This window comes from Nasonia vitripennis, chromosome 4, assembly GCF_009193385.2.
Source record: "Nasonia vitripennis strain AsymCx chromosome 4, Nvit_psr_1.1, whole genome shotgun sequence".
Taxonomy (NCBI): Eukaryota; Metazoa; Arthropoda; class Insecta; order Hymenoptera; family Pteromalidae; genus Nasonia; species Nasonia vitripennis.
This window is the reverse complement of record NC_045760.1, coordinates 3,067,359-3,094,354: the sequence shown is the minus strand read 5'-3', so window position 1 is coordinate 3,094,354 and position 26,996 is coordinate 3,067,359. Positions and strand designations below refer to the sequence as shown.

Below are 26,996 nucleotides of genomic sequence, written 5' to 3'. Positions count from 1 at the left end.
CCGACCAGCGGGCTTCAGGTTTGACTGCGTTTCTTTGAATTTAATTTCAGGTCAGCGCGCGTCAACCCACTTCTTACATGACAAGTGGATCATCGTACATCCAGATAGCAAAACATGCGTCCGCATGAATTGTTCGCTACAAGCTACCGGAGCGCTGCGATGTTGGTATAAAAAAAGGCCCGGTTACCTTTTGGACGGACGTAAATTTTCGGCTGAACGATCGATACCACTGTGAACCAAGGCGCGGAGTTGAGCAAAGCTGATCGATCTGAAATCAAAAATACAAACTGCATAGTGTGGTCGAACTATTTTCGAATTTCTTTGAGAACGACGCAGACTATCGATATACGTACACAACTTTATCTTTGAAAAATCTGGAGCAATCGAAGCGTTAATGCATTAAATTATTTATAAATTCCAGCTGGCTGCTCATCGTCTATGCGAAATAAAGTCCGAGAATAGTTCGCTGCAGATTGGAACGCAATTAAACATTAGCATTTCCCGGCGACGCGCGCGCGCGGTATCAGTCGATTCCAAAAACGTTCGCTCCAAAATTATAAATCCCTCTGCGCGCGCGCTTGCGCCTCGGAATTATGGCCTCCCATTTTATATTTCAATTTGTGGAATCACTTAAAAATGAAGCCGAAACTATTTCTACCGAGAACTCGCTTCATTCTCCGGCATAAAGGCCGAATGACACGCCAGAAGCGTGAAATCGATTTTTTTTCATCGATCTTTCCTCTCCCCGAGGAAAAAATGTCGATTCTTATTCTCTCCCTCTTGAGTCCCTTCGTCTCTCATACTCCCACTGCATCTCGCGCGCACGGGGGAGAGATAGCTGGCGAAGACGCGTCGAGGGAGAAGAGATAGAGAAAGAGAGAGGAAACGCGAGGAAATAGCGTGAGAAAGGGATAGAGGGAGAGCGGGGAGGTGGGAAGAGAAGGATAAACAGAAAAACACGGGATAAAGAGTGCGCGAAGGTTCACGAAAAGGGAAAGAAAGGAAAGAAAGGGCAAGCGAGGAGGCGGCAGCATCAGCAGTGAGAAGAGAGGAGAGAAGATATACCTGCAGTCAGGCAGCATCGTCAAATCACAGGCAAACAGAAAATAAGCGAGGGGGAGAGAGAGAGAGAGAGAGAGAGAGAGAGAGAGAGAGAGCGAGAGGGAGAGAGATGAGCGAGCGAGAGAAGAAGAGAGCTCGAGGTAAATGGACTGTTGAACAACTTTTTCCTTTTCTCTCTTATACTATACTCCTCTCTCTCTCTCTCTCTCTCTCTCTCTCTCTCTCTCTCTCTCTCTCTCTCTCTCGTACTCTCGCTCGCTCTTCTTCTCGTTCTCGCGTCCTCTCTCGCTCCTTTTTATTCGAGAAGAGAGAGAGAGAGAGAGAGAGAGAGAGAGAGAGAGAGAGAGAGAGCGGGAGTAGTTGGCAGTAGCAGTCGCGCCGGTAGGTAGGTATAGGTATGTGTTTAAATACACGCGCCCGGAGTGTGGTTTTATTATCTGACTCGATGCTCGCCTACTCGGGGATGCTGCGGCTTGATTTATCGCCCGACGTTGCCATGGAAACCTCAGCGTGACCGGCTTGCGCGACACCCTCATATCCCGAGTGAGCGGGTCGACTCTCTCTCTCTCTCTCTCTCTCTCTCTCTCTCTCTCTCGCGCGCGCTGTTATCCCTCTCGTGCTCGTGTTCCCCTCCCTTCCGCCGCTGCTGCTCTGCGCTGCTTCGTGCTTCTCTGTCTATCACCCGTTTCAACCCCCCTACGTTGCTGCTGCTATTCCTATCTGTACCTCGCTCTCCCTACCCCCTCCCTTCCAGCTGCTGTATCCCCCTCTCGCTCGTTCCCTTTTACCCCTATCTCCCTGTTGCCTTCTCTCCATCTCTCTCTTGCTTTGCGAGTTCGTGCGTCACGTTCTCTCTCTCTCTCTCGCACAATCGCATTTCGCCTACTCGATTCCTCAGTCTCTCTCTCGCTCGCTCTGTGACCCAACACACGCGCACCGTGTCCCATCCGCTCTCTCTCCTCAACTTCCGTCCTTGTCGCTCGCCCGTTCGTTCCTCTCCAAACACACGGTCTCTCTCTCTCTCTCTCTCCCGCGATCCTTTCCTTTCTCTTCGTTTTTCCCCGCAGTCTCTTTCTCTTCTCTCTCTCTCTCTCTCTCTCTCTCTCTCTCTCTCTCTCTCTCTCTCTCTCTCTCTCTCTCTCTCTCTCTCTCTCTCTCTCGCTCTTGCGCGCGCGGGTTACGAATGGCTTTCGGACTCTCTTTCTCACTGTAGTGGCTCTCCATCTATCACACGGATTCCCTCCACTGCGAGCTCCCCCCCCTCTCTCTCTCTCTCTCTCGCTCGCTCGTTCGCTCGCTCGCTCGGCGTGGTACGGCGGGTTCTTGTCTCCGTTTCCTTCCCAGCGCTAAGCAGTTCCTGCGCTGTGGCTGCTGCAAAATGGCCGCAGCTCTGCCACCACCATCGCCAGACCATCTGGCTACTATCGAGAAATCCATGATTGCTATACGCCGGCTTCCACTGCTCTCTGCTCTGCTCTGCTCTGCTCTCTGCCGATGTGTTGGGGATATACGTATACGCCGTACACTCGCAGTGTCAGTTCTCTCGCTCTTTCTTCCTTTCTTTCTGATGTAGTCTGACATCAGGCTCTCCGCACACGCGCGGCTCTCTGCTGCTGCGCGCGCACCGAATACTCGCTCTACTGTGGGTGTATTTACTACTATTGTTCGATTATTTTGGATGAGTTTTGGCGCGACGCTTCTCGCCCCCCTTGTATCGATTATTTACTCACCGAATGTAGGCTTTGTTATGAATTTCTCCCATTCTTCGAGTGTCCTATCGATTTTCATTTGAGCGCACTTTGCCAGTCGGTGTTGTTTCTACAAATCGATGCCGATTGACGTGTCAAAATTTTTTGATGAGTTTATTTTGAATATCAAAGACATCTTCTCTTACGATTTCAACTCCTGCTACTGTCTTTTATTCGAGAATCTTAGTTTTGCTGCAAACGCAACGGGCAATTCATCAAGGCAAATGCAAAATGACAATCTGGTTGTAAAAAACCAATTTAGTTCAAAAGTAATTGTTTTGTGCTCATTACCATCATTCTATTCTTGGTTCCATAATACATCATCGTAACTTCTAAAAATATTCCGCAACAGATTCCTGCCTTATCGATTTGAGTATAGTGTGATACAATTTACGAATTTATTTTAGTAATAAACACATATTTATTTATAGAGACCATGAATTCGTATTTATTTATTTAAGTCTTCATGCAATTACTCAAGAGTTATAACATGTTTTCAAGTTGTTGATTGTAAAGCATTGCTAACTTCAACTCTCACGGAAGCACTTTCCTGCAATTCAATCAAGCAGCCAAAAGTATGGTTTTCCCAATGTAAAAAATGATTATTCGTTATTGAAATTAAGTTATACTTAAATGAACACGCGAGTGCGTGTCAATTACCATTACACGCATCGGCTTCTTCCAGCCTTTGGGACTGAAGAATGTCCGACGGGAATTGTGTGCTAAATATCGGTTTCAGGAATTAATGACCTAAGTAGGAATTCGTGATATCACGTAATCAATCATTTTCACCCTTCAGTAGTTCAGTCATTTTTCTCGTCGGATTCATTAAATCAGTGTGTACTTTAAAGGATTAAAAATTACCTAATCAGATTAAGACACATAAATAAAACAAATATTTGCAATGTAATGTGTGATTGCACATTTCAGAAAAGATGGATTCTCATAAAATTATATCGTTCTCGGTATATGTGAATCAGAGAAGAGTATATTTTGGTTGATCGTATGTAATTTTAGTTTAGAATAAGCTTCGCAGAATCGATAAATGATTCGAGCGGCGGAGGCAAGCTGTGCAAGTTACGAGTTGCACTATTTCACCAATTTCCTAAAGAGAAAGTACCATTCCCTAGTTTGATATCGATCTGTTAATGTCTTAGATGATCTAACGGCGAGTTCTTCTGCGAGACGTAGAAAATTTTATTAATTTTCTCCCGATACTTCCGGAAGTGAAAAGAAACGTGTTAAATTTCACATCATAACCTTGTGAGCTAATCTTGCTTGAATTGGCTCGTTTGTAAATATTTTTGCGTGCATAAATAATTTGATGATATAGTTTTTCAGGACTTCCGGTACGGAAAAACGGCTGAACTTGGTATTTTCTCGGGTTTTTTAAAAATTAGTAATTTTCTGAATAAAAGCAAACAAAAAGGATTATTCAGGACTTCATTGACGGTTGAACTTGGAAATCTTGGGGGTTTATTGATGACGTGTGTAAAATATTAGCTACTGAAAAATAACTGATGACAAAAATTATTTGTCTGAAAAACAAATAAAAAGGATTATTCAGGACTTCCGGTACGGAAAAACGGCTGAACTTGGTATCTTCTGGGGTTATTAAAAATTAGTAATTTTCTGAATATAAGCAAACAAAAAGGATTATTCAGGACTTCCATTCTCGGTTGAACTTGGAACTTAAGACGGTTTGTATGAAATATTAGCTACTGAAGAATAACTGATAGTCCGACAAAAATTATTTGTCTGAAAAACCAATAAAAAGGATTATTCAGGACTTCCGGTACGGAAAAACGGCTGAACTTGGTATTTTCTTGGGTTATTAAAAATTAGTAATTTTCTGGATAAAAGCAAACAAAAAGCATGATTCTGGAGTTCCATTCACGGTTGAACTCAGAACTTAAGGGGGTTTGTATGAAATATTAGCTACTGAAGAATAATTGATAGTCCGACAAAAATTATTTGTCTGAAAAACAAATTAAAAGGATTATTCAGGACTTCCGGTACAGAAAAACGGCTCAACTTGGTATCCTCTGGGTTATTAAAAATTAGTAATTTTCTGGATAAAAGCAAACAAAAAGGATGATTCAGGAGTTCCATTCACGGTTGAACTTGGAACTTACGGGGGTTTGTATGAAATATTAGCTACTGAAGTATAACTGATAGTCCGACAAAAATTATTTGTCTGAAAAACAAATATAAAGGATTATTCAGGACTTTCGGTACAGAAAAACGGCTGAACTTGGTATCCTCTGGGTTATTAAAAATTAGTAATTTCCTGGATGAAAGCAGACAAAAAGGATGATTCAGGAATTCCATTCACGGTTGAACTTGGAACTTACGGGGGTTTGTATGAAATATTAGCTACTGAAGTACCTATAACTGATAGTCCGACAAAAATTATTTGTTTGAGAAACAAATAAAATGGATTATTCAGGAGTATCGGTACAGAAAAACGGCTGAGCTTGGTATCCTCTGGGTTATTAAAAATTACTTATTTTCTGGATAAAAGCAAACAAAAAGGATGATTCAGGAGTTCCATTCACGGTTGAACTTGGAACTTACGGGGGTTTGTATGAAATATTAGCTACTGAAGTATAACTGATAGTCCGACAAAAATTATTTGTCTGAAAAACAAATAAAAAGGAGTATTCAGGACTTCCGGTACGGAAAAACGGCTGAGCTTGGTATCCTCTGGGTTATTAAAAATTACTTATTTTCTGGATAAAAGCAAACAAAAAGGATGATTCAGGAGTTCCATTCACGGTTGAACTTGGAACTTACGGGGGTTTGTATGAAATATTAGCTACTGAAGTATAACTGATAGTCCGACAAAAATTATTTGTCTGAAAAACAAATAAAAAGGAGTATTCAGGAATTCCGGTACGGAAAAACGGCTGAACTTGGTATTTTCTTGGGTTATTAAAAATTAGTAAAGTTGGCTCCATCTAAAATTAAATTACATAATTATTAATTATATTTTTTATACCAAAACGATTAATATCATTACTTGTACTTACGCATGCCATGTAACATGAATTATTGAAATTCAATTTTTCGTAAGCGATCTGTAATATTACATAATGATAAAGTGGATTTCACCGTCCCTTCTGTCGTTCGATATTCAAAAACCCCCTTAAGTTCCAAGTTCAACCGTGAATGGAAGTCCTGAATAATCCTTTTTATTTGTTTTTCAGACAAATAATTTTTGTCATCATTTATTTTTCAGTAGCTAATATTTCACACACGTCATCAATAAACCTCCAAGATTTCCAAGTTCAAACGTGAATGGAAGTCCTGAATCATCCTTTTTGTTTCCTTTTATCCAGAAAATTACTAATTTTTAAAAAACCCAAGAAAATACCAAGTTCAGCCGTTTTTCCGTACCGGAAGTCCTGAATACTCCTTTTTATTTGTTTTTCAGACAAAAAAATGGGTGCGTCGCGGGACGTACCGCAAAAGTGAGAACTAAACTTGCATTTTATTGAATTTCGTGTAAGTAGGATGGAGAAAATTGAACACATGAACGAAAATAAGTGTGGTAATCAATCACAATATAGTATGAATGTTATTTCAGTATGTTATTATAAATTCAAAGTATTATTACAGTGTAACAATCAAATATTTTTCACTTTGAATAAAAAGTAACACATCATCCGATGCAACAGAGTGCATTCACAGTGAAGCTTTATAACTGGAATTATCGCATATACTTCGACGTAGATGGAGCCAACGATATGGTCCAGTGATATTACTGGAAATCACGACTTCCCAAAATTGTATTAGCTACAGCACTCGATCTCCAGTACAGCGCTAGACTTACATCTATAGAGCTAAATCTCTAGCGTTGTACTTTTAGTTAGTATCTCCACTCTATGCGCTCAATCACTGGTTCTAGCTGTATTTCTGCTCAAGCGCTTAACCTCTAACAACAATGCTGAACTATCAGCTCAGTGTTGAAATTGTATCTCTAACTGTAGCCCTCATTCTCAAGCTATATCGCTGGAATTTAAGATCCAGCTAAAGCTATAATCCTCGAGCTCCAGCTATCGATCTTCAGCTGCAGTCAAAAAACTATCTATAGCTTTTCAAGTCCCGCGGCAACTTTCATTGTCGTCGCTGATTTTCATTCTGACGCCGGTGCGTCAACCGCTCGATGCATCGCGTTTTTCATGTGCATGCATTTTTGCGCAATGCGCCTGATAGAACAGCAGTGCCTATAGTGCAGAGTATTGATTCGGGATCGAGTGACGAGCGGATAAACAGCAGCGCATCGTCCGGCACGTAGTAGCAGGTGATATTATGTTCCGCATTCGGGATCAATGTTTTCACAGCTGTCCTGCTGCGGTGAGCGGGCGTTCGCGCGCACGAGAGAGGAGCAAAAGCCGGTTATCAGGCAGTCGACAGCAGCAGGCGACCGCTTTGTACTTATACCGGTGCTAAAAGCGCAGCCGAGATCGCCCAGCAAGCACTAGATAGCGCCTTCTAGCGGATGTTTCATAGCGATCAGCATGTCAAGTAGATTTACCATGGAAAATATCTTCAGTCGGTATAGTAGACGTTTGACTTGATATTTCATCGATCGTTGGTCGAGTTTGGGATTTTAAAGATATTTGCTAACCGTGGCGCTGCGGCTACTGTAAAATTGAATTATGATTGTTTTTAGAAAGATTATAATTTTGCGCCTCAAATTTATTTAAGTCCGTTATGCGTTTTTAAATAAGCATATCAACAGATATTTTTAATGTTGTTAAAATATCACATATAGTAATCATAATTAAAAGAGGAATCATACTATGATTGTAGTACTAAATTTTATTTTTGCCTTTATAAAAATAGAATTTTAAATTTATTGTAAAAGGTGCATTGAAACTTAGAAGCCGTCTTTTGCAGTAGTCTATTGTTGAAAATATTTTTTGTTGTATAACTTTCTCTCCTTTACTATGTTTACGTTGGCTTTATCTAGATTCATACATTTCATGAATTTCGCTAAGAAAATACTACTTGTAACATAAAAATTATCAAATCTGCAAACGTTATGTTTTTTCGCAGTTTGACCTGTTTTCTCTTGAAAAACTATCCACATAAAGATATGGGAGTGCTAGAAACACGTATAAAAACTAGGATTTTCGTTCTCCATGCGCTAGTCAATGAATTTTAACGTTGAAAGTCAGTGCATAGACTAACCACGATGAGTTGTAAACTACATCATAGCAAATCCATTGTTGGTGGTTTATTAATCATTTTTGTTCTTTTTGCAGTTTCTGGATGCAAGGTAAAGATGTGAATTAGTCGAATACCATACAATATTTAATACAATTTGTATCATTTATATCCAATGTCCATTTGTTTTCAAAGTCTTATGTATGAGTAACGTATTATTTGAAATAATAAAGATATTTCCATAGCAAATCTGGATTTGCCATTAGAAAATTATACTGCACAAATCAATTCCTTTAATACATTCTGAAAAGAAACGCCTTTCTTTTAGTATATTATCAATTCGAAAATGTAATATTTACATTTTTTGTCACTAGTTTACCTCGCATACAATTTTATATGCAGTTCTGTTAAGAGGACTGGCAAATTTAGCTAATCTTAAATTCATTGTAGCATCTTCAGCATGTTTTGCACCATGATTCTTATAATTATGACAGTGTATATTTTCCTGGAAAATTAACATTTTTGCTTTATATAATTAGTAAACAGAATACGTATTTGCAGTAGGTACATACTTTTATGATTGTCACCAATAAGTCGTTTGCCACCTCTTCAAAGACGTTAAAATTGTTAGCCAAAACCTAATTTAAATAAAAATTTATAAGATCAATATTAAGAATTTCTACTCTGATAAAGCTCATTAATTCTAATAAATTACAGCTATTCTATACTTACATCTGTGCCTTTGAATAATGAATAAATAAAAAACACTAAAATTATATGTAATAAAAACTTAAAGTGAGCCATATTGCGTGTCGTATATGACATTTGTTTAAGTTAAAACAAAATGACTTAAAATTTGAGGTAAATGTCATTCACTGACCAACTGTTTCATCTACATTCGTTACTTACGATGAATTTTATTGCCCATATTATCGCATATGGTTATCGTGCTCATAACTTAGTTTTCATAACGTGTTCATGTTATTACAAAAGTTTCTGCATTATATCAATATTATTTTACTCTTACAAATATTTGAAATTAAAAATTGACATGAAAAAATTTATTTTTTAAGGGTGAGGATAATCTGACAATCAAATTTTTTGGAAACGAACACACGTTGAGGGACAAGTTATGCGGAAATTTTTGCGGATTAGCTAGAATATATTTTAATTCATGGCAAAAAATTTGTCAGAATCTATGTCCAAATTCCACAATCGCAAATCTTCCAACTGGTGGATCGAATTCTACAAGTGGGCAAAACTCGATGGGAAGTGAAGGACATAATATATCATCTAGTCCTAGTAATCCTAATAATCCAGTTAACCCTCCTAACAATCAAGTCAATAATCCAGTTAATCCTCCTAACAATCAAGTTAATAATCCAGTTAACCCTCCTAACAATCAAGTTAATAATCCAGTTAATCCTCCTAACAACCAAGTAAATAATTCAGTTAACCCTCCTAACAATCAAGTTAATAATCCAGTTAACCCTCCTAACAATCAAGTTAATAATCCAGCTAACCCTCCTAACAATCAAGTTAATAATCCAGTTAACCCTCCTAACAATCAAGTTAATAATCCAGTTAATCCTCCTAACAATCAAGTTAATAATCCAGTTAATCCTCCTAACAATCAAGTTAATAATCCAGTTAATCCGCCTAGTAATACTAATAATCCTGTTAATGCTCCTAATAATTCAGCCCCTGCTTCTACCAATACTAACAATCCTAACATGGTTCAGCCTGGACGATAAGTGGTCATTTAAAATTCTTTGTAAATTATTAATGTGAACTATTCTTATTTAATTAAGATTTTAGATTTTCTGTCTTTGTACGTATTAGTTCATAAATATTAAAGTAAATATGTATAAAAATAACAAGAGTTTGGTGTTTTATTTTTTGAACTCAAGGGATTTAAAAAAAGTAAGAGTAGTTTCTACATTTCATAAGGTTTTCTCTTAGCAGACATTTTACCTCTTAGTCTCATGTCTGATTCATTACTGTCAATAAACGCCAGCTTTGGAGGTGCAAGTGTTTGGAAATCATCATTTTCTGATATACCGCCAATTCTTATTTATTTTGTTTAACATAGAGGTAATCATTATCATATTTTTTAATGCATGAAAAACGAAGAAGCAGACTACAGCAGAATAAAACATTTCGTTCATTGCCCTACGCGTCTTTCAGAAAAGTTCCACTTCCTGTCACACTTCTTCAAAGCAGCTCGTCAGTCGGCCGATTTCAGCACCTAATAAAATACAATCAAGTGGACGAAAAAATGTTTAAAAAATGCTAGAACGGCAGCTCATAATACCGAGAAAACTGAGCAAAAGGAATCCATCATCGGCATTAATTGACAAGCATCGAGTCCCCATTATTTTCGCAAGAACAAATAAAATAGTTACGACATAATTCGATCGACATCGGCCGTATCTATACGCACTCGCCATTAGTGCCCCCCCCCCCCTGGAACGTGTCTCGTGATCTCTCTTATATATACTCGCGCGTGTACGACGAATCTTGCCTATAAGAGGACACTCCCGCGGCGGCTGTGGCACACACGGCGATATCTATCGCTCAGAGCCATGTGTTCTACATCATACCCGGCGGACTTTCGCGAGAGCTGACTCGCATGATATCCTGGTTCTTTCTGCGCGCGCGACATGTCGGCCAGACGGCTTTTTTCTCGCTGAGACTCGCGGGAGAAATTAAGCAAAGTCGAATGGCTCGAGGGGAAGCTATGGACGCGAACCCGCATACTGCTACCTTGAATATCGTCTCGAGCTTATTAGCCCGCGGGACGTACGCATGCCTTCGTATAACACGCGTGTTTATTAAAGTGTTTCTTCGGCTGGCCGTAAGTATAAGTATGGACCGAGCAAGCGCGAACTCCGCGAGCGCATTAGGTAATCCCGTTCGGGCTATTCGGCTCGAAAAACTGGGTCAACCGGTGCACTCTCTTCGCGCCGTCGCTGTTTACAGCACCGTCTTCTCTCGCGGCTTGACTTTTTTACGGTTCACACCTTTCTTTGCGCCGGCCTTTCTTTTGTACTTTGAATATAAAGAGATTATTTTCCGTGCGCTCGTACGCGCCGCCGAGGTAATTTGAACGCGTTGGATGGAAATTTTTTCGATGTGTTTGCGGGGATTGGAAATTGCTTCGTTGCTGTTGCGACACGTCCTATAGGTGTACGGAATATCGATATCGATCATTATTCAAAACATGAGCTTTCTTTTTCGATTTGGAATTCGAGACTGTAGCTCGGATATGAATCTGTCGGTGCAAGGATAAAAATATACGCATTTAAATCTTCATTTGGACATTTCCTGTAATGCTCTGATGTGTGTCTTTGACATACGCTTGAAGGTCATTATTATAGAAACTATCAATCTTATTCCAAATTTTGTTGTGTGAACTCAAGCTTTGAGGTTGTACATCTTTTTTTATACGTCCGTTTATTATTATGTCACGAGTCTATTCTGCAGCCTATTGGGAGCAGGTCATAATTTAAAATGGAAAGAATTCGTCTAAATTTGAGTAAAAGTGTTGAAGTGATTTATGCAAATTAGGTTCTCATGGGTTTTCACTCCACGCTATGTTATCCCTGTATGCAAATTTAATCTCCCCACAATGAGATTCCAAAATTTTAAATACGTACAAGGATATTATTATTATAACGATAATAGCAGCATAAATATTTTCCGAAACAAATTTTGCAGCATTTATTTTTCCCTCGTCCACGTATTTTTTACACTTTGGTTAATTTTAGCCTCAAATAAAAAGCTGCTCGAAATACAATATGACAAAACCAGAATTGCGTAAGTGAAATTTCCGTGACTTTAATGAAACCTCGCCTAATTGATCGTGCAACCGAAAATCAACTTCCAAATTATCATACATATATACCGTCGGTAGTTAGCGATTAATGCTCCGTTCTCGAGCAGAAAAACAAGTACCAAAAGTAAGCGGATTTATCCGTCTCCATTCTCCCTCGCCTTCGCACGGTCTTCCTTATTCTCGTCCTTGTCGACAGCAGCGGCTATTCGCGGCTTCTCGTGTGACCGCGTACTTTTGACTTCATTCTGGGCGTATATAAGTTTGCGTCGAGCTAGTTATACATCGCTCGGCTCACTCGCGTGCTCTCACTTTTTTCAAACCGAGACGCACAAACACGTTCTTCGCATCCGCCTGCAGCGGCTGGGAGACGCGTTTTATCTCACCGACGCGTCGAGGCAGCAGATTTTTGTTTCCTACTCACGCCCGTGGGGCATTGCTCCAAGCCGCGATTTTCTGTGTATCCATCGACGGGAGATCGATCGATCCATCGATCGGTTGATCGGTCGATCCACCCGGAGATCGCACGCGAGTGAAAGTGAGAAGGAAAAAATAATGGTCTCGTGACGGAGATTTCGTAGCGTAGGTACATAGTCTTTGAGGTGCCTTTTTCGTTGAAGGCTTGTGAATTTTTGAGAAAGTTGCTTTATTTACTGATCTTGTGATAAATTAGTACACGTTGCTTTGTGAAATTATTCTATTGTGGCAAACTCATTATTTTTGGAATTGGTAATGGTGTCAGTCGGTCTCACATTTTACTTTCATAAGTATTAGGGCATCTCTTTGCTGCGCAAATTTCCTCATGGGGGTCTTGGCATACTGGACGCTTGAGCATAGTCTAGAATGAGAAGTTTTACAGAGATCAAATAATGTTTTTACATAAAGTATAAAAAAGTTTACCTGACAAACACCCCTGATCGCGTCTATATTTGGAGGATTAGAAAACCAATTGGAATTGAATTTCGGAATCTTAAGATATGTATTGCAAAATTCCGTGTAGTTATGACAGTGAATGTTCTCCTAAAATTTGGATTAAAATAAAAGTTGCTTGAAGTTATTGATACACTTTACCGCAACCAAATTACCTCTTTAGTCACAGTTGTCATATGGTCTGTGAGCGCTTCAAAAATTTCAAACGCACTGGTACCAACCGCCTGGGTAAAAAAAAACAAGTTATTTGATATTATAAACACAAATAATAAATATTTCCTCACATTAACTTTCTCGTGTGAGAAAATGATGGTAAAAACTAATAGAAAAGGTAACAAAAATTGGTAGCGAGCCATGTATTTATACAATAAGTCTCGAACTCCACAATTCTTAATTTCAAAGAATAACGTTATGCAATTTTTTATTGCAAATAAAATTTATCAACACAAGTTTTATTACTTTCCTGAACAGTTATGTTTCAACGATGAAATTTTGCAGCAAAAGTACAAGAAGTGAATTTTGCAAAACTATACTTCTCCTGATTTACTGATAGCTTAATTTTCGTCGTTATTATTACGGAGCAATGTCTAATTAACTTTCCAGGACTACTAGAAAGACTGTTCCTCGAGACAGAATTATAAAACTACCTGCTTAATTGCCTGCCGTACAATCAAAAAGTTCCCTATGCAACGCACGATTTTTCAAAAACTTTCTGTAATTAGTCTTTCGCTGATTTCTCTCTCTCTCTCTCTCTCTCTCTCTCTCTCTCTCTCTCTCTCTCTCTCTCTCTCTCTCTCTCTCTCGCAAGCGCGTGCGCGCCGTCGCTCTAATAAATGCTTCATTTCACGCCGGCTCTCTTAAAAACTCCCTGTGTCTAACAGCGTCGCGTTTCCTAATAACGTTTCGGCTATGCGTCCTTTTAGATTGAATAACCGCTTCTTCACGCTTTAATTGTATTTAATTACCCGCGGCGCATTTTTCACCTCGTTTCGTCACGTATGCACCGCGCGATCCTGAAAATAACTCATTAAACCCTTTTCCCCTCTCGTGTGTCTATACAACGACCGGCTCATAATCACGCTCACTTCCATCGCACATACGCGCGCGCGCTCTCTCGGCTAAATCCGCAGTAAACCATCGAGTACGCAGCATCCAACGAAGGCTAGGCCAATATTTACCTATTAAGCTGTCGTGCCGCATTTTCTTCTTCTAGGGCGCACAATAACGCAGTCGACATCGATTCGCAAAGGTCAACCTTCGACCGCTGCAACGGCAGCAGCCTTGAGACGCCTAGAAGTCGCCTTCCGCGCCGATAGTTCGTTTCGGCGCGTCGATGCTTTCGTCGGCAAGGTCGACGTTTACGCACTCGCGCCGCTCAAAAAGGGAGCAGAAATAACAATCGCGCCTTTCCTATCCCGCTATAGCAAGATGCATAATTGAGTTCCGCATTGAGATGTTAAGTTGATATAGACGGACTGCAGCGAAGTATACATGACTATATAGCACGATGTTTATAAAGTGTTTACACGCACGACGTGCAAGTAAAAGAACTTGTACACTCATGCGCACAAAGCTGTTTTTATTCGAGCACTCGTTAAGTGGGAGTTTATTATATTAACACGTGAATTACTGCCCCCGGTTTGAGCCGAAACTGCCCGAAGTTCTAGCCTACCTATTTTTGCGTGTTTTTCCGTCCTCTTTAGGCCTGTGTAGGTTAGATTAATGAGAAAACGTGCAAACTAACCGAGAACGCCCAATAAGTGGGACCCAAGAAATACGCGATTTAAAGCCTTCGGTTCGGGCCGATGGTTCGCCCCTTAGCTGGAACTGGCGGTGGTAAAGACCTACCTGGTTTTGCGTATTTTTCCGTCCTCTTCAAGTCTATGAACTCTTGATTATAACTTTCGAATTAATAAAGCTTAAATCATACGAAATTGCATTTATAGAACATGTAATACTCTAACACTTCGTTATTTGGATTATAACGTCACGAATAGAATTAAATCCCTCATGAAAGAAACATTAAATTCATCGCTTTGATAAAATAGTACCACAAACCGTACAGCCCCGAATTTTTTAACAAGTCGAAAGGGGCAATTAAAGATGAAAACTGGGCCAGCCGCATTTAATACAGCTCTCATATTTAGGTGAGGCAACACAGAAGCCATAAGCATAAATAAAGTCGTGCGCGCCGCTATAAGTCGAACATATCTCGCGTGGTCTGCATGAATTACAGCCATTGTAAAGCGACTGCTTCATACTTGCTTTATATATAGGTACAGCAAGCTTACGCGCGAACAAAACTGCTGGAGAAAGATACCGAACAGACGGCTCTTATTAAGGACGATTTTATTATGCAAATGACCTCTCGCGAGAGAAGCCGTCGACGCCAATGTATCTCGTCTTTCGACGTACTTGGATGCGCGACTCGTATTTCATCTCGGCTGGAGCATCACGTGCTTCGAAGCGATTAATAAAGTAATAATGAACTGAAGACTAAAAGTTAGCTCATTAATATTAAGGGCTGCGGAGCTCGCACGAATTACGAAAGATACAATCATCGATGCTTGTTTATCGGATTAAGTCGTTTGCACGTTATTTCAGCGAGTTGATTGCGAGCTTACGAGCCTGATTGAGTTGGGCGATAAATATTAAACGTTATATATTGCGCGATAAGATGATCTAGTTTTCCCGCATATTGGCAAAGTTTTCAAAATATATGAAGCGTTTTTCAACGATTCCCTTAGCGTACTGTTTCTCGCGTGCGATTATGCGCTCATTGTTGCTAATTTAACGTCGATAAACCTTTCAATTATGCATGAATTTGTTTTAGGCTCTGAGGGGCGATAGCTTGGGAAGTCGATTGTAAAACAAACGAGCTTAGATTGTGATCGCAATTAGGAATAATGATAAAGTATCAAGCACTCACTGTTTAAATCACGGCCTTTTATATCCCGATCGAAGCGTGTTAACTACAATATTCAGGTGAAAAGTAGCCGGTAAATGAAAGGAGATTATATGGCTGGACCATAAAATAATGGTAATGCGTTGTTTTTGGCCGATTCTCCGGCCGGCACTAAAACAGTCGTCAGAGAATGAGCTGTTGCACAATTAGAATGCATTATTCAGCTGTAACAACTGCCGAAAGACAAAAAGCACTAAGTAAGTTTCTTAATCTATTTAAAAATAAAAACTTACGCTTTTAATTGATCGAGGTGGTTTCAACAATAAATTTCATCGTTTTATTATAGCTGGCGGTATATCGATGGTAATCATGCAATCGCAGTAGCTCGTGGAGTTGATAGTAGCTAACTTATTAAAACTAACCAAATAAAGGTTCCAGCTCGCAAACTGGTTGTACCGAACAAAATTTATGTTTTTCACCGACCTTCTAATCAGCGTAAATCATCCGAACGCGTTGCCACCTAATGACGACGGATCACAATAAACCAATATCGCGCATCCAGAATCCAAATATTTTACCAATAACGTGTGTACGATTACGAACACTTCTTTGTCGTACTATATTCGCTCCGTCCGCCGAAGAAGGAAAGCTCGTTAAGATGCGAAATTTATCGATCGTTAATTATATAATCTCGCTTGGCCACGAGGTTTGCCGCGCGCATGAAATTTATTAATCTTCGATCAGGCGTCAGGAGCACAATCGCAAATAATTAGCGCTTGCACAGCTCGGCGCCTATATAGCAAAGTAAATCGATGTTTAATTCATATTTTTTCTTGTCTGCTGCGGATAGAACACTTAAACATAATTAGATCCCGAGTCACGGGACGTCTGTGTATACCCGTCGCCGACAGATGTCTTTCCACCTTTGGCGTTGTTTTTCTCGACGTTTCTCGCGAAGCCGGCAGGAAGTTAAATTTCTAGTTTTAAATAAGCTCGATTCGCGCCATACGTTAGGCTTTATAATATAAGCTGCGGCTTATGCATTAACCGGTATAATATTTTACCGCATATAAAAGTGATAGGAATATACAACGTATCTGTATAACATGGTTAATTAGAAATTAAGAAATTAGGCCAAATTGCGAAATATTCGGCGGCCAATCAAGCTTTTTACGATCTTCGAGCAATCGCTTTCATAATTAAGCACGACTTTTTATTAGTTGCTCGAGAAAAGACCTTTGTCTACACACAAACGCATAAGAATAGGAAGCGAAGCGATGAGTGTGTGAAAAATATTAATTCAAGAGCTACGCGAGCATCTTAGCTCCCCATTACACGAATCAAGCGAGGAAAATCATCGTGGTTAAGAAGATAATGAAACGTTACAACTCCCGTCTATACACACATGCCAAGTAGTAACGTCCTTGTGCGGCAAGACTCTATTTTACGATCACGAGATTCCTCCGCAGTTTGGCAATTTCATCCTCGCGCAAAAACGAGATCACGCTCGTTTTGAAATATCCCTTTTAGAAACAATCCGCGCGAGAATCATCCTCTCCTATATACAAGCGGCAACGCATTAGCCGAGCAAACTATTCGCAGCGCCGATACATCCATTCTCGCGCGCGCGATATTTCGCTATTACGCCGGCGCAAAGATAAAGCGGCGGCTCGAGCTGCTCTCCTTCAAGAGGGAGAGATAAAGCCTGCCGAGAGAGCTGCGGCATACGGACGCACTGTAGAGCTAGCTAGCGGCGTCTATGGGAACCGCGCGTTGCGCAAAACTCATGTGACGAGGCGAAAGTTAATCTTTGTAAAGCAGAATGCAGCTCCCGCCGGCCCTGATCGCCGCGCGCGCAGCTCTCGTTCTCGCTCCTCGAGTGAACAGAGCTCCGCGGCGATACAGCTCGGGAATCGCGAGAGAGGAATCATTACGTTACGTGTGTGTTACACTAGGGGAGGGATTACGTCAGTCTAGGCGCGTGCGAGCTGCCGCCGATAATTGCAGCCACGTGTTGCTGCTGCCGCTGTCTCTTAGTCGACGGAGAGAGTGAGAGAGAGCGTCTTTATGGAGATGTTTACGCGAGCGTACGACCAGCGCGTAGGCTTTCCGGCGACGGAATGCACTCGCGGGATGGATGACGCTCTCGCGGCGGGGACTTCGGGTGACGAAGTGCGTCGTTCAGGTGACGCTTTTCTCTCTCTCTCTCTCTCTCTCTCTCTCTCTCTCTCTCTCGTCTGACGCCTGCTGCGTGGGATTTGACGGAGAACCGTTTGACGTGCGGTTTTTTCCTGGTAGATTGGATTTTTCACTGGGATGTTGGAGCAGAGCGGTTGTGCAGAGTTTGCGGCGATGATAGCGTTGAAATGAGGTAATAGTGCGGCTTAGGCGATACAGCGTCGCTTTAAAACAATGTTTGCGCGATTTAGGTCGTTCGAGCCATAAATTCGTCGGAGAGATTGCGTTTTCACAGTTTCTTTTCTTTCTCTCATTTTTTTGAGGAATATCGCTGCTGCCACACGTCGTATGCACGAAAGAAAAAAGAAATTGACCTTTTTACGCGAGACGAAAGTCCATAAGAAGCGCGATTACGCGGTTAGCGTCGAGAGATGAAAGTGTCTCTGCTCATACGCGCGAGTAGATAGTGTCGTATGTGGTCAGACGTATTCGCGTTAAATGAAACAGCAGTAATGCCGATCTTTTCATTTGAAATGTCGTATTTTCACTTTCTACCGGCTGAAAAGCAAACTGCGTATGCGCGAAGTAAAAATATTTCCTATACAATCAGAAGACTTTTTGCTCCCTGTCAATCATACTCGTTTGGAGTTATTGTGAATTCTCATTATAGCAGAATTTCTTTAATTTCCGGTTTCCAGCGACTCGAAGTAAATGATTCTCAGAGAAGCCGAGAAAATAAACGCATATACTCAAATATGGCACCGTCTGCGTAAATTATGCGATAATTCACGCGGCGGTGTGTCGCAAGTATAGCTACTTTTCTTTGAACGAATTTTAATCAGCTGTAATTAACTCCAAACGTGCGCAGTTTGACGCGCTATTTTGATAATTGTTATTTAAGAAACCAGTTTGGAATCCAACGTTTCACACGATTTGCTCTACTAATCAATACATATGCATTATAATTATAAGCATATGAATATACAAAGTTTGTCCAGTGTAAAGAAATGGCTTCGCAAATCAATACACACAGAGGCTAACGCCGTTCAATTAGGAGCTGCTTTCTTAACGAATCGAAAGTCGTCGCAGTATTCGGAGTCGTTAAATTCTCAAGGCTACTTTATATGAACGACAGTTGCTATAACGTGCGCTAATCTCACAATGTTCCGCTATAATTGGAGTCTTTATCGATCCAGCGTGTATTAAATTTTAACTCACTGCTTTTCAATATTAGTGATCTGTTTTCTCTCCCTCAGCGAAGCTTGATACGATTCGAAAAGAGTAAATTGAATCAGCGCCCGCGTAACCAGAAGACAAAATTATGCGCATATAACGCACTCAACGTTTCAATAAAAATCATTTAAAGTAAAAAGCCCCGTTGTTCGGAATCAAATCAATCAAAAGCGATCTCCCATTAGCAGTTCCTGTTACGTACTCCGTATGGTTTCGCACACTCATCCACGTCTTTCTCTCTTCTCGATAAGATCAACGATTTCTGGACACAATGTCTGTAGGGAGATCAGATCGCACGTATAAATCGATCGGACAAGCAACCGGTCGCGAATATACTCGAAGCGCTGCGGCGCGCATTGAAATCTCCGGCAGCTCGTCGAGCAGCAGCGAACGTCTAATCGCTCACGACGACGGGAGGAGAAAAAACACATCCATCCCATTCATTATATCACGCGCTCTCGCGAAAAAAAAAAACTGGGCCATACCACTCCAAATCGGACTCGTGTCTGCGATACCGCCGCGCGCGAGTGTGAGCTGAGAGAGAATTAGGATTTCTTTTCTCTCTGATCTTGTAACGCGCATTCCTCTCTCCAACTTTTTTTTTTCGCCGTTGAATTAACGCTGCGACGTGTGTAAGGGATAGATCGTTTCTTAGCTCTCTTTAGTGTTTTACGAGCGTAATTTTGTGTAATATTTCTATGCCTGAAGTTTGAAGCCGTAGAAAAATGAATGATTGTGTTTGTTCGACTAATTAGTCTCGAGTCGTGCGTGCACTCGCTCGCGTATTCAAAGGGAGAATGATTAATCACGTGTACAGAGAGTCGTTGTTATTGTCCAAACAACGATTAGTCAGTGAATCGTAAAAGAAATCGTACAGGACAAAGCGGTCCCAATGCGCCAAAATTGTTTTCAAAGGCGCGGTCAGCGAGATCTAGATTCGAGCGTTAAAGGGTTAGCTTTCCTCTTTCTATTAATAACTGTCCGTCAGAGCAGTGCCTGTGTAAACCCAAAACTGGGTTAATTCATACACAGAACGGTAGTCCGGTCCATTTCACTATTTTTTTGCTTGGCACCGTTCTCGATCATACGCACACGCAGTCGCTCTCTGATCCAGTTTGATCTTTTTTTTTTTTTTTAAATAACGCGCGAGTTCTCGGGTTTCCCCAGGCCTTTGTTTTTTAATGCGATTTTCGCAAGCAATTCGCATGCTAAACTCGATTAAATCTCGATTGAATGCATTAAAAATGTTGACGAAGAGAAAGTGCTCTGAGCGCCCTTGAAAAGGCTGCGCAATAAAAGTGCATCTAGCGAACAATACACGTCATCCCCTCGCATCTCGATGAAAGAGTACACCTTGGCCCGTCGCGTCATTATACTCCTCGCGCTCGTGTACACTCGCACAAGAGCCGAGTATCCTTTATAGGTCCTTTCGCCGGCGTATACGTATCTCCCCCACCCACGGCAACTCGTACTCGCGTCGATTCCCTCTCCTAGAATCTCGCGGACCCAAATTATACTTTTACTCTTGACTTTTCGGAAGTCCTCAGCTCTCTCGCTCTCTTGCTCCCTTTTTTCCTTCTCGCCCTCTCACTTCGCTCTTTCTCTCGTCGAGTATAGAGCTCGGCGAGCCGCGTGTACGCGTTCCACCACCATAGGCACCCTGTCGAAGGAAAAAGGAGCTCTCGCGCCTCGGACAGGAAACATCGGAGCGGTGCAGTGACGCTTTGATCACGCTTTGGTCCGGACACACGCAGCCGCTAGTCGAATAAGCGCGGCTCAGTATACTGCAGTCGTCGGTTACAGCCGGCTGCCGTATGCGCATAGAGGAGAACAATCGTTGTACGCTGTAGCTACCGATCGCGAGTGTTTTCTCGAGGATATAGATTTACGCTGCTATCGTTGTTTGTGAGAAGAGTGAAGAGCCAAGGTGGACGGAATTGGACCTTTTTTCCCTCTTACTTTCGGAGCCTCCTCGGCAGAATGAGGAATAGGTACGTTGACTTATTGTAATTTCATATGATGAAAAATCAGCGCGGGTGACGTTGGATCGATTCTATACGAGTGCGAGAGGAGGGAAAAAAACGAGAGAGAAATGGAATTATCAAGCTCGCATTAATTACAATAAATCACACTCGTATGGAACTCGGGCGCGCGCGCGCGCGTCGAGGCATTAGCCGCGTTAATATCGAATACAACATATCTACACGTGGTGCGCGGCAGCGGTGCGATTGTAAGCATAAATCAACGCGTTTTTTTTGTCTTATCGCACCTATTACTGCAGCGAAAGCTATTTCTGCTCTGTTTATAAACTACGCTCTCCAAATCGATTTTTTCCCATCCGACATACCGCGCGTCGAAGACAAGGTGTTCGAATTTTAAAATTCATCGTCTTGATCTGTAACAAAACGTAACTGTACAGCGCTACCGATATGCTGTACTACACGCATACACAAACACACGCCCACACACACACACACACACACACACACACACAAGGCGCGAGCGAAACAATTTCACAATCATGAATGGGAAAAGCGCGAACTTTTAATTCGGTTTTTTGCTCGACTGTCAGCTCGCTCGTTTAATATAGAACCAGATACCCCGAGAAAGAAAAAACTGGAAGCTATGTGTGCGCGCTTGCAAAAAAGGGATTTTTCTGGAAAACCATTATTAAGAAATCTGCATATAATAAATCGTTTCACAATTTGCATTTTTCCTCGATTCATACCTATCGGCCGCTGGACTGGGGGCATTTTTCTCGATAAATAATAGTACCATACTACTGTTTAACGGAGCTGCAGGTAGCGCCGTTACCGCATGACGGACTTTAATTACAAATTGTGTCGTAAATGCTACGGCTTGTTCCACTAACCATGAACGTTATATTACGGCGCGTTAAATTTGTGGCATTCGATATTAAACGCTTGTATAACTTTATAAACGCGCCAAGTCTATAATGCTTCATTCTCGCAATGCGCGCATACTTTCATTTTTCCACATACGCGCGCATATACATATGCTATTATTATATTCAGGTTAAAAAGTTTCGAGGCGCATTAAAGCTGCTTTACTTATGCAGCCATACGCACATTTTCCAAAGGTGAAATTTTACTTTTGCGAAATAGACGGCGCGCATTGTTCGCCGCATCGCAACGTTTCAAATTTAAATTTATTCAGCGTTTGCGCGCGAGTAATTAACGTGCATTTTCGTGAAAACTCGCGGCGGATACTATAATGCTATATCATCAAACTCCGCAAACACATTGTAATTTACTCTTTATTATCAATTCTCGAGTTGCGCCGACTTTTTCCCCGGGAAATTGCCGACAATTTCGCTATTCCGCCGAAAACACATCCATTACACGTATACCAGCTTCGGCAGTGCTCGAAACGCGAGACGACTTTTTCCATTACGTCCTCGACGCCGCATTAACTTTATGGCTATTTAATAAAGCCAAAACTAGCAAGTAGTCTCGCGTGTGCAGTATTGCGAGAGGGAGAGAGAGAAAAAGTAGTTTTGCATCGCACTTTGGACTCTGCTAAGGCGCCGTATGCAGCCGTCAACGCGTCTCTCTCTCTCTCTCTCTCGTCAACCATTGAGTAATTACCTCCCTCTTCGCACGGGATTCCTGACCCCTCTCTTTTTCTCGCTAGCGCTCGTCTTGACATATTGTGTTACTCCGGCGCTCGGCTTACAATTTATGGAGCTTAATTTATTCTTTATTTCAACGAATATAAGTGTGCCGGAATGTCGGATGAAAAAGCGGATGATTAATCGGCACGAAGATTTTCCATCGTGTAATTGAAGTTCGCATATCAAGAATTTTCAAATCACAACACTTCCCTCGCGTTTCGTAAACATTTCCCGACTTTGACTGACCTCAAATTCGAGAGAAAAAAAAAGACACAGCTGTATAATATTCACGTAACAAGCCCGAAACGTGCACGACCTCATTTCTCGCGTCCCCTGTACATGACCGAGTTCAAAGTTATCGAAATCGAAATTACATAGCTGTTTTTTAGGGTTTGTATTCGTAACGCGTATGCATACGCGAAACTTTTACGCGACGCCGAGGAACCGCCTGGAATGATTTTACACACGTGTTACAAAAGCGTGTCCGACCCCGTTTCGCCGCAGCGTACACACACCGATCGAGTTTAAACTTATCGAAATCCAAACGAGTTATCATTGCTCTTTTTAGCCCACACGGCAAACGCAAGTATTTCTCGCACGTGCCTGCGCTGTTTCCTACTGATACGTGAGAATTATCATCTAACTATATATACAGCTGGTACGCATTCCTTTTAGCGAGATTCACTTAAACTGGCTTATGTCAGCGTTATTAAGAGCCGCGAATAAATACACGTTTTTTCGAAAAAGAAAGTCGATCCGAACGCGTTTTGAGAGTTAGGTAATCGCGTGTAATACTTTCGTGCGAGATAAGTAGAATGAGTCGGTGGGGCAGGGCAAGGCAGCCATTGCGGCGGACACATAATCCTCGCGATCGTTTATCTTCGTGTTCGAATTCAAATTTATACATGTACAGCGCCGATGCATAATCGAGCATTGTCTAGATCGTGTTGCTCATTTTTCAAGCTAACGTTCCTTCTCTATAAGCTCGACTACCTGCGCACGGATACAAGTCGCATCTGCGCACGTTAAATTGAGTGATTACTGCCGGTATAATCGGGCTCAATTATAATAATCGCTCAAAACCGATAAGCATCTTCTAATGGGGTAATTATACCCCCTCGCGTCGCATCCTTTCCCTCAAGCCCGCCCAATATTTTTCTCCGCTTTATCGCTCGCTTCACCCACGTATACCTATAATACGAAACAGAATATCCACGCCGCCGTCATATATGCACTCGATACCCACGAGAAAGTGAAAGGACAATGAGGCCCGCATTCGTGCGTACTGTCCAGGGCAGCTGCCGCCGCGTATTATACACTTAATACCAGCGCGAATCGAGAAAGTATACACTGCCGATCCTCGCAGTTTCATCTCGAAAATCGGCAAAAGTCCCTTCTTACGTCAGCGCGTAAATATATAATGCATCGAACACCGACACAATCTCTCTCTCGCCGCCGATTCGATTGCACGTGCCCTCGACCTACCTTCAAAAAATTTCCTCATCGCTCGCACTAGATAGGTATACGAAACGCGTCGTCGTATCATTTTCGCACGCGCCGGACAACCCCTCGGGGAAATGCGCGCGCGCGCGCGCCTCGGTTCGTTATACGAGTGCGGCGGCGATTAAGGTGACCGCGCGCGCGCCAGATTTTAAAATGACCGCGCTTATTATATACACATTTGCACACGCGGTAGCGAGAGAATTAAGAGGCTGCGTTGTTGGTTTAGTTTTCAGTTTACGAGCGAGCATTTCTTTCTCGCAGAGTAGGTGGCGAGAAATCGCGCTCCGAGTTTTATGGCGTTTGGTAAAAGAGCCATTAATTACATCGGGGCAATTCATTATTGCACCTAGGAATTATATTCTTGTGAGATGATCTATGGCTCGTGCGTAAATTGTTTCCAGTTCGAATTCTCTCATGCCGATCGGTATCCGAGTACAACAACGCTCGATTTCAATGATGTAAGGAAAACGGCGTAATAACGGTCGCGGTCTCGAAGGTTGCCTTGCATTTCGGAATAAATAAGAGTGTTTTTCACGTTCTCTCTCTCTCTCTTTCTCTCTCACGCAGCGACCTTGACTCGCGCGAGTCAGTCACTGTCAAATTTGAGCGGCGACCGAGGCGCGGTTGAACGCATTGTTTTGGCTCGGATAAATAAATTCGATAGCTTCAACCACCTTCCGATCCGCGCGTCTACGATCGATCAAGTCTATATCGCAATTCACATCCAATACTAATTTGCATTCGAAATTTGCAAACACACAGATTTGCCAATGCGGTCCGCGCGCTCGCGCTTCTGCTCCTGCCTTGGGGAGAAGCGCTGCAGTACCAGCCGCTCGACATCTACGCGAGCCACGGCAGCGAGGAGTGCGCCTTGATCCTCGACTCACCGGGACGCAGCAGCCTCTACGATTACACCTACAACCTACTGCGCGGCGGTGCTTTGTAAGTATACCACACGATCCATGCATATGTCGGACACGTGTATACGTTTCGTCGCTTGCGAAACGCGTATGCAGAGAGAGAGATGGATACGTTGTAGCTTATATAGCTTAACTCGCGAGAGGAGCTTCTTTTACTCTCCGCGGCGCGGACTTGCGTAAATCGCTGAATACGAAGTACAGCCGGCTTTGTTTGTTCGCGTGTAATTGGAGATCGATTTTTGATTACACTCGACCTTGCACGCTGCGAGGTATGCGTGTGTAATTATACGCGCTTGCGCAACGGTATACCTTTTAGTTTGTTGTTTTTTTTTTTTTTTCACCACCAACTTTTCGAATCGTCTCTCTGAGCGAGTGTATAATATCGTGGCGAAATCTCGCTCGAGCGCGTAAGAGTGTATCGGGGCCGCCGCACTTCCACAATTTATTTTAATCAACGCGAGACTACCGTTTAACGAGCTCGCATATAGCCGCGAATTCACGCGCACGTTGATCGCAATTACGCAACGTGTGTATCTCTCTCTTCGAGAAATGGTATGAAAAAAAAAAAAAAATTAAATAATTGAGACAGGATCAGGTCTTAATCGAAGCTTTCGTTTGCTTCATTTCTCTTCTTTTTTTGCGATGTAGCCCACCGTCGAGCGTCGGATCGCAGACTTGCATCACTTACGACGCCGTCAATCGGGCTTTCGTCGAAGCCTCCAAGCGAGTCCGTAAGTCACAAACACAGACCCAAGTTTCTCTTGTGCGATCTTAATAACAGCCTCTATACGTCATGCATAATACGGCGATTCTATCGCTCGGATCTGTGCTAGACCTCTCCACATCCCTTCCTTAATAAATTCCCGACTGCCATATGCCGATCTCTAATCTTTCCATCGATTGGTAATACCGCCGCGCGTTGAGTTATGCACTTTCTCGCGCCTCTGCGTAACAGCGTTTCTATATGCAACTGTGCCGAAATTACAGATGTGAGCATGCCGAAGAACGAGAAGTGGAGGCCCGAGGATTTGGCCAGTGTCGGCGAGCTTTTGCTCGACATTTCTGTGAATCTCGCTCGCACGTGAGTATACACTTACCTTTGTTCGTATTTTCTTTGTACGCAGTCGATAAAATTACTCGTGTATATTTCAGCTACGGTCTGACGACGCAGCAGATCGAGAAGTACCTGCCCCAGATCGACACCTCGAAGACGCTCATCCGCGACGTGTGTCCGGCCTTCCTGAGCACCGTCGAGTGTAGGCCCGGAAAGTACCGACGCTTCGACGGTCTCTGCACCAATCTGGAGCACCCGACATGGGGCGCGAGCTTGTCGCCGTTCGTCAGGTAAACCCATACCGATATCTGAAAGATAGCACTTGCGAAACCGGAGCTGGTCCGGTTTCCATAATGCGAAATCGAAAATGAAATTTTATTAATTCCGAACAATGCGCCATTACCAGAAACGGCCTAATCTCTTACACGAGAAAGCTCTCGCGGTGTACATATCTGATTAGATCGAGATAAAATCTCGCGGTGATTAATGGCTACGAGCTTCCAGAAAAATTGACCGATTTCTCATTCGAATTTACCGCCCCGAAACGTCCCGTGTATACACGATTTCTTCGGACATAATACCTTCGAGTTCGCTCTATTTCTTTTTTTTAAAGCCCAACGGCAGCTGTGCGCGTTTCTCGATTGTTTTGCGCGTTTTACCGAAAGTGCAGTTACCCGCGCGCGCGCGCGCGCGCGACCGAAATCGCACGAAAAAAGAGGGACCCGTATTGCGCAACGAAAAATAATATACAAGGAGGTCCTCGTAACCCAGAAAGTTCTCTGGCCCTTTTTTCCCAGCCGATACAGTTACGAAAAATCC

The 26,996-nt window shown here is 42.3% G+C and overlaps 4 protein-coding genes across 8 annotated transcripts in view; 2 read left to right on the top strand and 2 right to left on the bottom strand.

Annotated features, from left to right (window-relative positions):
* The window catches only part of LOC100119556 (chorion peroxidase), a 40,994-nt gene that overhangs the window by 7,904 nt on the left and 6,094 nt on the right, over positions 1–26,996 (top strand). Inside the window, exons 2-6 of one of the 3 annotated variants that reach the window (XM_031929740.1) lie at positions 20,684–21,057; positions 24,966–25,145; positions 25,772–25,854; positions 26,111–26,204; positions 26,276–26,467. In XM_031929740.1, the coding sequence (XP_031785600.1) occupies positions 21,047–21,057; positions 24,966–25,145; positions 25,772–25,854; positions 26,111–26,204; positions 26,276–26,467 (560 nt within the window). In that variant the 5' untranslated portion in view covers positions 20,684–21,046. Of the gene's footprint in view, positions 1–20,683; positions 21,058–24,965; positions 25,146–25,465; positions 25,676–25,771; positions 25,855–26,110; positions 26,205–26,275; positions 26,468–26,996 lie in introns of those variants that run through there. The other 2 variants (XM_031929741.1, XM_031929742.1) reach the window with 2 other exon arrangements.
* Positions 7,620–8,872, bottom strand: LOC107981051. Its single transcript, XM_016985159.2, has 4 exons — positions 8,718–8,872; positions 8,558–8,623; positions 8,365–8,490; positions 7,620–8,288 (listed from the first exon to the last, which is right to left on the bottom strand). Exons 1-4 carry the CDS (start codon positions 8,808–8,810, stop codon positions 8,256–8,258), a joined length of 318 nt encoding a protein of 105 aa, XP_016840648.1. The 5' UTR covers positions 8,811–8,872; the 3' UTR covers positions 7,620–8,255.
* LOC100679751 (sporozoite surface protein 2-like) lies at positions 7,774–9,865 on the top strand. The gene is made up of 2 exons (XM_016985157.2): positions 7,774–8,097; positions 9,059–9,865. Exons 1-2 carry the CDS (start codon positions 8,014–8,016, stop codon positions 9,737–9,739), a joined length of 765 nt encoding a protein of 254 aa, XP_016840646.1. The 5' UTR covers positions 7,774–8,013; the 3' UTR covers positions 9,740–9,865.
* On the bottom strand, positions 12,450–26,331 carry LOC116417280. Of its 3 annotated transcripts, none has more exons than XM_031929746.1 (4): positions 26,221–26,331; positions 12,906–12,974; positions 12,721–12,840; positions 12,450–12,658 (listed from the first exon to the last, which is right to left on the bottom strand). In XM_031929746.1, exons 2-4 carry the CDS (start codon positions 12,924–12,926, stop codon positions 12,569–12,571), a joined length of 231 nt encoding a protein of 76 aa, XP_031785606.1. In that variant the 5' UTR covers positions 12,927–12,974; positions 26,221–26,331; the 3' UTR covers positions 12,450–12,568. The 3 variants fall into 3 exon arrangements, with proteins under 3 accessions (XP_031785606.1, XP_031785605.1, XP_031785604.1); XM_031929745.1 differs by lacking the exon at positions 26,221–26,331 and adding an exon at positions 13,929–14,238; XM_031929744.1 differs by lacking the exon at positions 26,221–26,331 and adding an exon at positions 13,035–13,118.